The sequence below is a fragment of the Poecile atricapillus genome, chromosome 1 (assembly GCF_030490865.1).
Source record: "Poecile atricapillus isolate bPoeAtr1 chromosome 1, bPoeAtr1.hap1, whole genome shotgun sequence".
Classification (NCBI taxonomy): domain Eukaryota; kingdom Metazoa; phylum Chordata; class Aves; order Passeriformes; family Paridae; genus Poecile; species Poecile atricapillus.
In genome coordinates, this window is record NC_081249.1 from 121,956,352 (window position 1) to 121,969,166 (window position 12,815).

General features: G+C 40.8%; 1 protein-coding gene across 2 annotated transcripts in view; it reads left to right on the forward strand.

Moving 5' to 3' along the window:
* Positions 1-12,815, forward strand: part of MPPED2 (metallophosphoesterase domain containing 2) — a 101,429-nt gene that overhangs the window by 44,348 nt on the left and 44,266 nt on the right. For both annotated transcript variants that reach the window (XM_058847556.1, XM_058847566.1), the window contains exon 4: positions 11,948-12,173. In XM_058847556.1, the coding sequence (XP_058703539.1) occupies positions 11,948-12,173 (226 nt within the window). The remainder of the gene's footprint in view (positions 1-11,947; positions 12,174-12,815) is intronic.

The following is a 12,815-nucleotide window of genomic DNA, read 5'->3' on the forward strand; positions in this document are numbered from 1 at the left end:
TTCCAGGCTCTTTTCTCATCCCCAGCTGAGAGGTGACAGCCACCAAACCCTCTCTGGCTGCTGATGGTGCCTTTAGTGGAGAAGGAGCAGAGCATCACACCAGGGGACAGCAGTGTATGGACAGAGGCTGTGAAAAGCCAGCACAGGGGAGAGCAAAAGAACATCAAACTGGGGGTGGGATGGAGACTACAAAGAGCACAGGGATATAAAGTACTGGACCTGCTCTTTTTTACCTGCTTTTTCCAGAGCTTCGTCTCTTCTCTGGTTAATAAAATTTAGAAATGAGGGCTCAGGAACACTCTGCACTTTGAATTTCCTGTAATTTTAGTAAGTGAACCATAAAGACCTCAGAATTATGTGCATCTTTCCTAATGAACCAGATGCTTTCACATTACTGGGTATCAGAGTGCAGTAGCTCCTTTTCTCCTGAATGTTGCCATTACATTTTTTTGGTGTAACCAGCCAACACAAAGGGTTCTTAGTTTAAAACAGAGCTGCAAATGATAAAAAATTACCCACATGTCCTTACTTTTCCCTGAGCTGCTCTTCCCCATATGTTACTCTGAAGGCTCCCTGCTCCCTCAGCAGCACTTGGCATTTGCCTTCGCTACTGAGAGATGAGCAGAAAAGCTGTAAGGCAGACACAAAGTTTGCTGCAGCTTTGTGCAGGAGATGTCTCCTGAGCTTGGAATTTGCTGCTCCTTCTCTCCTCTGTCCCTGCTACAAGTTTCAGTGGTCGCTGGGAGCAAAATAATGCAGCTGTAGCCATACTTGTGGTCCTGAGAGTAAAGATCCTGAACTGATGTCCCCTCATAACCCCATGTGCAGTAATCCACAGTGCACAGAAATCCACTCCCCATTTGCTGTCTCCTTGCTGTAAATGACAGTCCTGTGCCATTAGCTGGAGCAGGAAAGGCAGGAGGGGATGCCCTGCTCTGCTGGGCACCCAGGCTGCAGGGGGACAGGGGAAGGAAGAGCCTCTGCCCTGCTGTTGGAAGGGGTCTGGCACTGGGCTGAGTTAGCAGACTGTGTAGGGTTAGAGTGGAAGCAATACAGCTATTCATAAACAACTGCTTCCCCGAGACCAGCTGTCAAAACAATGATGCTTGCCTGCGAGGTGAGAGGGCAAAACCTTAGCAGAAAGGAGAATAAATAAGGAATAAATTGTTACCTTTGTCTTAAGTGACTGAAATAGCTGCTCTCTGAATGCTTTGTCCTCATGGCTGGCTCTGATGAACTGTAGTTGGCGCGTTATTCAGCAAAACTTAGTCTGCATACCATGGCTTTTTACAGCAGGTTTCTCATCCCATTTTTTGTTTTAAAGGCTAGAAAAAGTGTGTAAGTCAAGAGAGACCCTACTCTGCCGAAGGTGCACTAGGTGAAAAATTGTATGCTCCCACAATTAACCATAGCTTTGAATTACAGAGAAATATTTATTCGTGGAGCAGAATTCTCAGTGTCCTTCTCTGCATTGAAGAATCGATGCTGCATCATACAGATTTTCAAGCTTTTCACATTCATTTCAGTTTTCAGATTTTCCTTGGAAAATGTTGCTGTAAATTCGACTGCACAACGATAAGTACAGTAAATCTCACACATGTTCATTTAACTTGATTTAAAACCATTTCACTCCTAGGTTAGTGGCTTAACAATTATCCTTATTGAAGAGCAGAGATGGCAGCAGCAGAGGCCCTGTCTCCTTGTAACAGGGGCAGTAAAGATCAAGAGTTTTACCTGAATTCTGTCACAAATAAAAGCATGCAAACTCTATTGCAGAATGGAGTTTACATTACATATACACTGTTTTTCATTTTTCTGTTTTTTCCTGCCTTTGGAAGGACAATTAGGAGGTATTTCAGCACGTAACTTTCTGCAATGAAATTCAGAGATTTGGATTTTTTAAAAAAAAAAATGTCAGCATGAATTTGAACAGTCTGTTGTGAGGTCCTGGGATGCTCTAACATAAATTATAACCAATAAACTCTGGTAATTTAAATTCTGCAAATCCAGTAGAAAAGATGAAGTGGCAAGAAATAGTAGCAGGGGTGAGGCAGAGAACTCAAATCAATGGTGCCAGTGTCTATAGTTAACACTCTAAACCCTTCTCAGCCTTCAAGCTTCCTTCTCTCTCTCCTTTTAGTGTTTGTCCCTGTGCTTAAACTCACAAGGAAGGGATCTGTATCCTCCTGCTCAGGGAATTCTGTATGGCCAGGAAAAAAACCTGCATAAGAGGAATTCAGTTCCTTGTAATAACATGATACAGCTGGAGTGATTTGGTTGTGTCTCTTAGTAGCTAAGAAACCTCTCTGTGAGCTGAGTTATTAAAAGGAATTTCCTTACAGGGCTCAGGAGATTCCTGGTATCCAAGTTCATCTTGAAAGACTATAATGGAATGTTTAGCTTTATTTAGAATAATGAATTTAAACACGGGGTTCAGAAAATAATGCTGGAGGTTCCTGTAGACCTGCCTGGATATTGCAGTTGACTGTAATTTCTGTTTGAATTCTCTGTGCACTTTCTCTCTGTGTTTTTTCCTCCATAAACAGCTCAGAAAAGGATCATGGAGGTGGTTCTGGAGCACTGTACTATCCATGCTGTCACTTGGATATTGGACTCTAGAAGTGGAGTTCAGCTCTCAAGCTTTCAGTTTCTGCCCTTCCTACTTAGAAAAGGAAGAAACAATTCCCAACAAGCATCAGCATTGCCATGTGAAAATATGTTTAAAGCTACCTTTGAATATCAAACTTGCTTCTTATACTTTAATGTTTACAAATAAAAGCACAGGCCTTGATCACAGGGTAAAATCTCAAGCAGCTAATTGCTTTAGCACACTGGAGAATGTTACATTCTCAGAGTTATTAAAAAGCTGTCGTCCTGCTTTTAGGCAGTAGTTCATGCTTTTAAAGCCTTTGGGATATTTAAAAAACATTTTATCTTATTTCTTCTCTTTATTTTCCTTGTGATTATTCTTGCTAGGCCTGCTTTTATCTTTCCTCTTATCATTATGGATATTTAGCCACGTAACACTGGTACTGATAGTTGGTTAATTATGAACTCCAGTATGTTTTGTAGTTTACCAACAATATACTCAAATATCATAATTTTAAAGGGAGGATTTCAGTTCCAAGTATAAAATCAAGAAGTTATATAGAATATAATGTATCATAGAAAGAAAACAGTTTTTAGAAGCTTCTTGTTTGTGTATTTTGGGATTTTTTTCTTCATAAGAAATGCTCTGAACATCTTCTTGGGATGCAGAAAAAAGGAGATATTTGAAAGGATTTATTTTAGAAGTACTGGCTCAGCTCTACCAGGCCACAGAACAGAGGAAGGTGATTTCCTACTGCTTTGTGCATTTGTAAGTCTGAGAGACTTTCTTCTAAAGATGAGAAAACAAATAATGGGAACTAGCTCAAAGATACGGGAAACAGGAAAATGTTTTGGCAATCCTGTGTTTCCCTGGCTGGTGTATTTATTTGTTCCTATTAAGATAGGTGGGTAGATACTGGGAGGATCCTGATAGAGGGGTGTGTTGGTCAGTCCTGTGGGCAGAAAAGGAAGTTCTGCTGCTTGTTTAAAGGTCTCTGTCAATAAGGTGGAAGAATTTGGGGCAGAATCTAGATCTGGGTCCTGCACTCGTAATTCTCATTTCCTTCACTAAGTAGTGAAGCATTGATACCAAACCCTGTTATCTTTTAAACAAAGATTTCACTTCTGGAAAATCTTGTCCTTAGCTTTCTCTGGCCTTTTGCAATGTGAAAATCCATGTACATTAAAATACCAAGACATTGTCTGTGTAAATTATGACTAGCTTAATTACTTTCTGTATAATTGTTTCTCAAGATGACCTCCTTTTTGGTGGCATTTATTAATTTATTTTAAGGGGGAAAAAAAAAGACTTAATTGGAATTGTAGATTACAGAGATAAAGGGTATGTTATGGGAAATAGGTCCAGATCTGTTTCTGTCAGGCAGTGGAAGTTGGTTTTTTATATTCTTAAGATTCATGGTGTAAAAATAATTTAGATTGATACAGTATATGAGTGCACAAGGTAATATCAACAACCAATATATTATTTCAAAATCTGGTGAATTTCTTTATGGAGGATTAGGTTATATAGTGTGGGGGGCTCCAAAAAGAAAATAGAATTGTGTATTGATGCCTTTAGAAATATTATTTGAAGGCAATAAAATGTTCTCTGAAATTCCCTCCTGAGTGAAGAAAATGGAGTTTGTTTGCAGTAATTGCATTTTCTAGCATTTGCTTTCGCGCTTTCCAATATGAGTTAAGCCAATTGGAACCTGTGATTTTGTTTTGCTTATTGGCAAAAGTACCATGTAAATTGATCTGTGATGCATTTATAGAGAATGCTTTGAAAATTTTGAAAGAGAGATGCCTTTCTCTTATTAGATTTAGATAGTATTAGGGTTCATTTTTATGTTTTAGCCTAATGTAATAGTAACCAAAAATGTTTCTTTTGAATTAAGTCTAAATTAAGTCCAAGAAGGACATTTCTACTTAGCCCTACTGGCACTGTTAAGGCAGAGCTTAAGTTCCTGCTCTCAGCCTTAGTATTTGAGTTTAAGGTGGCAGCCATTTGAAACCACATGATGTGCTGAAATTGGTCTAAAATTTGTCAGCCCTGCTACATTAAGATCTTGATTGCAAGAGGAAAAATCTAAAGTTCTGTTGGACAAAACAGAATGTGTTTCTCTGTATGTACAGTACACATACACTGCAGACCCTGAACTGCAGAGCGTTGATGTGTCTGTGTTGCTCTAAATATTGGGGAATTCTATTTAGGAAGTCAGCTCTGCCAGACTTTCTCACCTGAAAATCTCTTTAATTTTCAAAGTGGGAACTGTTTCCCTTAAAGGATCTCTGAGAAGGGGCACACGGCACCAGCACAGACCTGGGAGTCCTTTGGGTATTTTGCTATGGGAAAGGGGAGGAACAGGAACTCCTATTAATGCAAGAAGCACTTGTGAAAATGAAAAGGGACAGACAAGGCTATTGTGATTTCCAGGTAGGGTGTCTCAGAATTTGCTAAAATTAAGGAGAAATTTAACAGCTGCCAGCTCCTTTGATTTTAAGTTACGTGATTTTGTAATTTATTTATTTTTCTCTTGAAAGCTCTATCTTTTAGGTTGCATAATTAAAAGCCTGAAAAGAAAGCCTTTCCAGGGACTAGCAAGCAATCTGTGCTGCTTGCGTTTCAGATTTCATGATTTTAAAGTCAATTTGGGGAGACTTTTTACACCTAAAGTTGGCAGTGCTGTGAGCTGCAAATCTGGAGGCTTTTCCTTTTTTTTTTAATTTTTGCTTTTGATGTTAGACTGAGCAAAAACTTCAGATTCTGTTTCAAAACAAAGATATGTCATATATTGATTGTTAAAACTTAAGTGCAGATTTTCATGTTTCAAAAACAATACAGGTGTTTCAATAACAGTAGCCCAGTGAAGTTCAAAACAAGCTGGAGAACAAAACCCAGGACAGGTTCTGTCAGAATAATGCTAAGGAAGCCGTGGAACACTGAAGGGAAACAAAAGCTTGTCGCTTATGTAGTGCTGCATTTTTCATTTCAGCAGACAGGAGGAAGATATTAATCACAAACACTTACATTAGAATAATGTTATGGTTGAGACATAAAAACATAAAAGCAAGGAATCATTACCAGTGCCGGAGCGCGGTTAAACCAGACCTCTAGTCGAGAAGGTTCTGTGGTACGCCCGGCCCTGTTGCAGGCCTCGTGCTGCACATGGGGATTTTTTGGCCTGGTGTTGTGCAAAATTCACTGCATTTACTCGTGGAAAAGAGGAAATAGTTGGTTTTAGGCAGCACTAATGCTGCAGCATCGGGCACCTGTGTGGCGGAGCCGTGGTCCCTGGAAAGGGCCGCGTGTCCCAGAGCGGCGCCGCTCGGCCGAGTTCCAGGCGCTGAGGCGAGATTCACTCGGTGCTTCCTTGCTTTCATGGGTTTATCGCTCAACCTCGGCATTATTGTAACGTAGTTTTTTGTGTTTAATGTTTCTTAGACTTGGTTTTCCATTGCCAGCATGGAAGAAATCCTAATGCATGAGTTTCAGAGGAGAAGGTAGCAGACTCTGAACCTGCTGTGTGGCTCGATCCGCAAGTGTGAGTATTAACGCTAGAGCTGTCAGGCCTTGTGAAAATTAATGAAGCCTGACGGTTACAGAGGGAAAGGTCAGAGGCAGAGCTTGCACTTACCTAACATTTCTGTTTTGTTGTGTCTAACAGTGTTTTCAACAAAGGGGAGCTTTAATGTACAAGCTTTGGATTTATCACAGGAATTCAAGGGTCTCAGCCTTTGCTTCTCCCTGTGCTGTGGTCTGATGTTTTCTCTGCATAAAGGCAAAACAGTTACATTTTCATTCATCCTCTCCGTGCTGTGTGTTTTGCCTTTGTTTTTTTCTTCTCCAAAACTGAGGGAAAGGAAAAAAAAAAACCAAAACAGAGGCATCTGAACTGATGGTGGAATACTTTTCATTGGGAAGATCCCGAGAGATCTTGGACTTCAGTCCTTCATACTGTTTTAGTAGCATGCTCTGGTTTTGTGCATGTTCTGTTTCTTATTTGCTGCTCATTTTGTTTTGTTTTAATTGTTTCATTGTGTAGATTTCTGCAGACACAGGGGGCTAAACTGTACAGAAGTACACGGGCTATGTTTTCAGCCAGCGTGTTGGTTGATACCAGTTTGAGCTGTTCCATTGAGCACATTTATGAAGGCTGGCTTGGTTAAAAGAGCCAAAATATTTTCATAGTTAGTTGGTCAGTCTCATCTTAGAGAAGATGTTGTTCTTAGCCACGTTTGGATCTGGTACCTGAAGTGGGTTGTTGGTGGGATAGATCCAGCTTATCCTGTGGAAGCTCGAGTCTGTGTGACTACTTATGCAGTCTGACTTACTGCCGCTGAAGGAGAAACAGCAGCCTTTGAGATATTCTGTCTTTGTTTTTAAAAAGCAGAAAGGAGCCTCTGTGTGTTGTGACTGTGCTATAAATGCCGGGAAGGGAGAGTGACCATGCCTTGTGGTGCTGAGGGCTTTCCATGAGAAATGTTTCTAGGGAGAGTTGCAGAGCTGCTGACCAGTGGTGGGCTGTGCTGGTTGCTCTCAATAGCTGCAGCTCTGGGGACTGGAAGTCTTTAGGAGCAAACCAAAATCTGCTCCTTCCATGTTGTATCCCTGGAATTGTATGGGGTTGGTTATAGGGGAATGCTCCATGACCAGTTTTGCACTTTTGGGGCATATACAATATACCATAAATTTGAGATGATTCACTTGCAGGCACATCTCTTGCACAGTTTTCCCTCTTTTAGAGGGGACTAAGATTTATACTTCAAGGCTTCTCAGCCTTTTTCTCAGCATATGGCCAGAGGGTTTATGAGGCTATGAAACAGGCATGAAAAAAAGCTTCATGTTTCATGGGAGTGTTGTGTGATTAGTTAATGCATGCGTATGCATATTCAGAGCTTCGCATCAGAAGCACTTGCATATCATTTATGTGTAAATACAGGTTTCTACCGCTATATAGACAGCTAGTATCACATTATTTCTTACTCCCCTACTTCCCTGTGAGGTTTGCAGGTAACAGTAGTCAAAAAATAATGTGATTTTCTATTTTTATAGGGACTCAGCAGTTAACATTCACTGCCAGGCACACTCCTTTTCATGTCTGGCAGTTCTACAGAACTTGGGTTGTGTGACTAAACTGCACTCATGAAGCATGCTATTAAAATGGGAATGGTTGTTCCCCAGATGAAGGCTTCCTAGGAGCCAAGTGCTTAAGGTGAACTTAAAGAAAGCCACTGAAACAACTACTTACGTAGGTTAAAAAACCCCCACAACCCCCTGGCTCCCAAGCTTCCCCCCTTGTCCCATGTGGTAGATATATTTAAAGCCAGTCTGTTGTTCAGCTGGCACTTGGAGTGGTTTAAGTGGTTGCAGCCAGCAATAGAAGTGCTGCCTTAGCAGCATTCACAGACCCCCCCACTCCTTTCTTGCTACATCAGTTTTCACCTGGATCAGCGCCCTGATCCACTCTGCTCCATGCCCACCAAACCCTTGCGTTGGCAGGAAGGTGTCATGGCATAGGGGTAAAGATGAAACACTGGGGGAAAATGGTAATTGGAGCTTGAGGGTTGACTTGTTAGACCAAAAGTCACAGAAATTGTCTGAGACTCCCAGATTAATGCATTTACTGTAAACAATTCCATTTTTACAAGTCATTCAGCGATAACCATTGTTGCCTTTATCTGAGCAAAAGCGGTGTTGACCTTTTGGCTTCCAGAACAGGACAACTTGTCTAATTGCAGTGTTTTCTTGATCAGTGATTACATTGTGCCTTTGCTTGTACTGTTGAAAGCAGATGTTGAAAAACGTGTTAACCAAAATAATAGATATATTTTAAAGATACACATATGCACACCCTGTGTTTCTGTGTGTATATTTACACATAAATGTGGGTTTCAAATACTTCAGTATAAGTGACTCTGCTTCACAGACTTAGTGCCCTGGTAGTTCTTGTTAGTTGTAATTTTAGCCTCTTGATCTCACCTGTTAAGCATTTAAGTATTTAAAATAAACTCAGTTATTATGCTGGGAGTTAATAATTGGGGTTTCTGAAGTGCTCGGCCCAGCAAGCAGATCACACTTTTTCTAGTTTGGAAAAGGATTCTTCTAATTGTTTTCCAGAATGCTGTTACTGAGGCATAATGGAAGATTTGATAGCTAGGAAATCAGACTAATAAAGGCCAAATGTGGCTAACAAAAATTTAGTGAAGGAAAATGAGGATAAGCCTTTTAACCTGTGTGTTGCACTGGTGCAGACACACACAGATTAATCTGGTCAAGATAAATCTAAATTACCATGGAGTAGGAGATTTTTGAAGATGACTGTTTATGTTTCCATATTAAACATAAGGTCTACAGATTATAGACAAGGGGCAGGTCTGCCAAAAGAAAACACATCAAAGTATTTCAGAAATGATATCAGAGAGAGTGGATGTTGCACAATGCCACAGGGCCTTTCAAGATGGAAAAACCAGAATGTGATGAATAAATAGCTGATCTGATTGCAGGTAATTATTACTGTGATTAGTGCTAGATGGTCTTTCCTCAGGGAAGAGAGAAGAACTGAATGAGACCTCCTCTTGCTGCTGGCCTGGCTTCTTATGTGTTTGCCTTCTGAGGTCTGGAGATGCTCATGGCAAGCTCCTGGGCCAGCACCAGAGAACAAGAACCAAAAGATGATGACCAGGGGCCCCTGGGTGGGGAGCAAGGCCAGGCCTTGGTGCCTTTCCTATGGCAGATATTGCGGTGAGCACAAACACAGAGTGCAGGATTTCTGGTCTGGCTGCTGGAGGAGGGGGAGCCTGGCTTGGTGGCTGTCACACCCACGGCCAGCGCTGGTTCCTCCCCAGCTCCCAGGCACTGGGGTGCAGAACCACTGAGCCAGAAATCAAGGGTGGGTGCTGATAAACTTGGATCCCTTGGGGGGGCTCTTATCCAGGGTCTGTCATGCCTCATTCTTTGAGGCAATTCCTAAATTCCTATTTATTCATCACATCCTGGTGTTGGTCCTTAGTTTTTGTTGTTCCCTGGCAGCAGTGGAGAGAGACTGTTCCCTGCCAGTACCTCCTCTCAAGAAATGAACAAGTGGAGCATCTCCTTACTCCTAAAAATACAAACAGCTGTCTTCATACCAATTGCAAAAAATACTGTCTGGGTTTCCCCTAGAAATGTCTATGTCAGGTGCCTATATAACATGTATAATGTTACTTTTATATGTTTTAACAGTTGCTGATATCACCATTAGTTTGCCTTTACACATCCTGTGTGTCTTCAAACTAAACCCTGATTTTCAAAATGTCAAGGTAAAAAAATACTGAGCAAAAATGCTCCAGGCTTAATTGGGAATAATATCAGCAAAACGTGCTGGTTCTCAAGTCTATCAAAATAAATGGAAGTGTGAGGCTTGGACACATATCAAGTAAGATGAAGAGTTTTCTGTGTTAAAACAGGCAAATGTTGATAACTTAGCAGAAACCTGAATTTAAATTCTCCATCCTACTTCTCTGAGAATATTATCACACCTAGCTTGTTTTGGGGGATTGATGGTTATGACAAGTGTATCAAATTTCATGCTGGTGGTATCTTTTATGTTTCCTGCAAGAAGAAAAAATTGCAGTTTTATCTTGTGGCCAGGAGTCACAGAGAGCGGGAATTGTAGGTACACACAGAGTTTTTAAATAAAAATGAATTGCAGAGCAGCATGCAGCAGAGATGGTGAAGGGGAGGAAAGTGGGAAAGGAGTGAGTCAAAAACTGTAGAGGAGCATTTATTGCATCTCCCCAACTTTTATCTAATGTAGCACCACAGACTTATGCATATGTACAAGCTGTAGTTTGTTCAGATGTGAGGTGTCTATGAAAAACATCGTCTGCTTGGTTTTTTCAAGGGATTTGTAGCTTTTTGGTTTTCTATCCAGAATTAACTAACTTCGCAAAGATGATGTTTGCCCACATACCTTGTGTAATTCCTGTTTCTGTGCTGTAAATATTGAGAAGCAGAAAGTTTTGACTGGTTCCCCTGTAAGTTTTACGTAGGGGAAAAGTTAATCTTGTTATATATACTTACAGCTTTACTGTGAAACTCACTTTAAAAAAAGAGCCCAAACCCAAACAGATTCAAAAGTTAAAAGACAAGTTTTAAACTATCAAAGCTGCTTCTGTTTAGAACTGTACTCACAAGAAATGTGTGACTTCTGATTCTGTCTTCCCTGGGACAGATGTTGCGAGTTCCAGAACTAGAAGACGAACCCACAGATTTCTACATACATTTTGCTGCCTCTATGAAAAAAAACAAACTGCACAAAAACCCCCAAAACAAACTCAACCATCTCTAAATAATTATTAGTAATAAACACCAAAATGAAGGATAAGATATGAGACTAAGAAATCAGGCTTATTGTGAAGGCAGTAGCAGTTAGCTTTGATGCAATCTTACGTGTGATTTTTGGCAAGTCACAGTGGGACAGATTTTGTAAAAGGGCCGAACTTCTGTGAAGACACCACAGTGTGGGACTGTATTTTTAAGGGAGCTCAGCGCCCAGTATGTTTATTTGGAAGATCTGGCACTGATTGCTGGTACCAAGTGCTTGAAAATCTGTTCTGAACTCCAAAAATCTGGCTCCCTGAGCATGATCCATGCCTCCTTCACAACAATGGTATTAGTTCCTCTGAACTGATGGGAGCAAACATGTAATTCTTTATTTCTGACTCTGATGGTAAATGAATTAACCAGATTTTCCTTTTCCCTAGTTTGTCTTATTTGGCTGAATTTCATGATTGCTTCTACTTGTGTGCTTTTTGCAAGAAGCAAGATACTGCCATAAACATAATAACAAAAATAATAATAATATAGAAGTACATTGCATACGAATTGAAGCTTTGGGGAATAGACTAGGTCTTGAATAAATGCCACTGGAATACAAATTAATTCAAATAATGCCATAATTTAGAAACCAGCAGTCTGCTTTGGTGCTCTCAGGGCGTAGCTGGCAGGCATCCTGCAGGCTCTGGTCTGCTGGGAGCCCCAAGTTCCTCACTGCAGGTCACTCCTGGCTCTGGATCAAGACCTCACTGTCACATCCAGGTGAAAAAACCAGCAGTGGGTGGTTTCATGCCACCTTTGGGAGCTGGTTTGTTTCCTGCCAGCTGGTTATTTGAGCTCTTGGCTGTGGCATCGCTCTGGGTGCCGTTCCTGTGTGTTCTGACGCCGTTCCACCAAGGAGAAGCAGCATCAGTGTCTCGTGCCCAGCGTGGGGATGCGCACAGGCCAAGGGTGTTCCACTCTGTCGCTGCTTATTGTGCTGGCATCGCTGGTGTGGGAGGAAATGTGCTAATTGAGTCCTCTTTTTTGTTATTTCAGGAAACCTACCATATGAATATAAAATAGTGATTGCTGGGAATCATGAACTGACATTTGATAAGGAATTCATGGCAGACCTTGTTAAACAAGATTACTACCGCTTTCCCTCTGTGTCCAAATTGAAACCAGAGGACTTTGACAATGTTCAGTCACTCCTGACAAATAGTATTTACTTACAAGATTCAGAGGTAACGGTTAAAGGATTCCGAATATATGGTGCCCCGTGGTAAGTCTCAATTTTAAACTTTCTTTGCTGTTTATTACTTGAACCAAAGCAGGAATCATTCCTGTTGAATGTGCATGAAGCTGCTTTGTTGCATTGCCCTGCAGAACAGTATCAGACTTAGCTGTAACCATTCTGAAAAGTTGTATTTCTTTCTTTTTTTTTTTTTTAATCTTTTCTTTTTGGGTAGATAATCTCTATTTAGCCATGTGTGTGAAATAAGACAACAGGAACTGTAACTATTTCTGTTCTGCCTGGTGAATGCACTTAAACTGTGAAGTCAATATCGACTCTGTGCTTGTGGATTAACTCTGGTGGCATTTTGGGATGTATTAGGGAAACTCCATTCCATTCTATACTGTTGAGCTATTTATATCTGCTGTGCTAATAGATTAGTGTGGTGGCATTTAACACCCACACAGCATAAGGGCACAAGGCAGCAGGTGCTTTAAGCCTTATTTTTGATCAGTTCTAGGCATTGTTTTCTTTTGCTTGTAAAGTTGTGATTACAAAATTGCAAACCAGTTTTGGTCTCATTCCACCCAAGTGTCAAGCACGTCATGCAGGAAAGATTGCTGCCCAGTTTTGTGCTAAGGAGATTCTTCCTTATTTCTTCTACATGTCATTTAATTGTGATTCCTGACA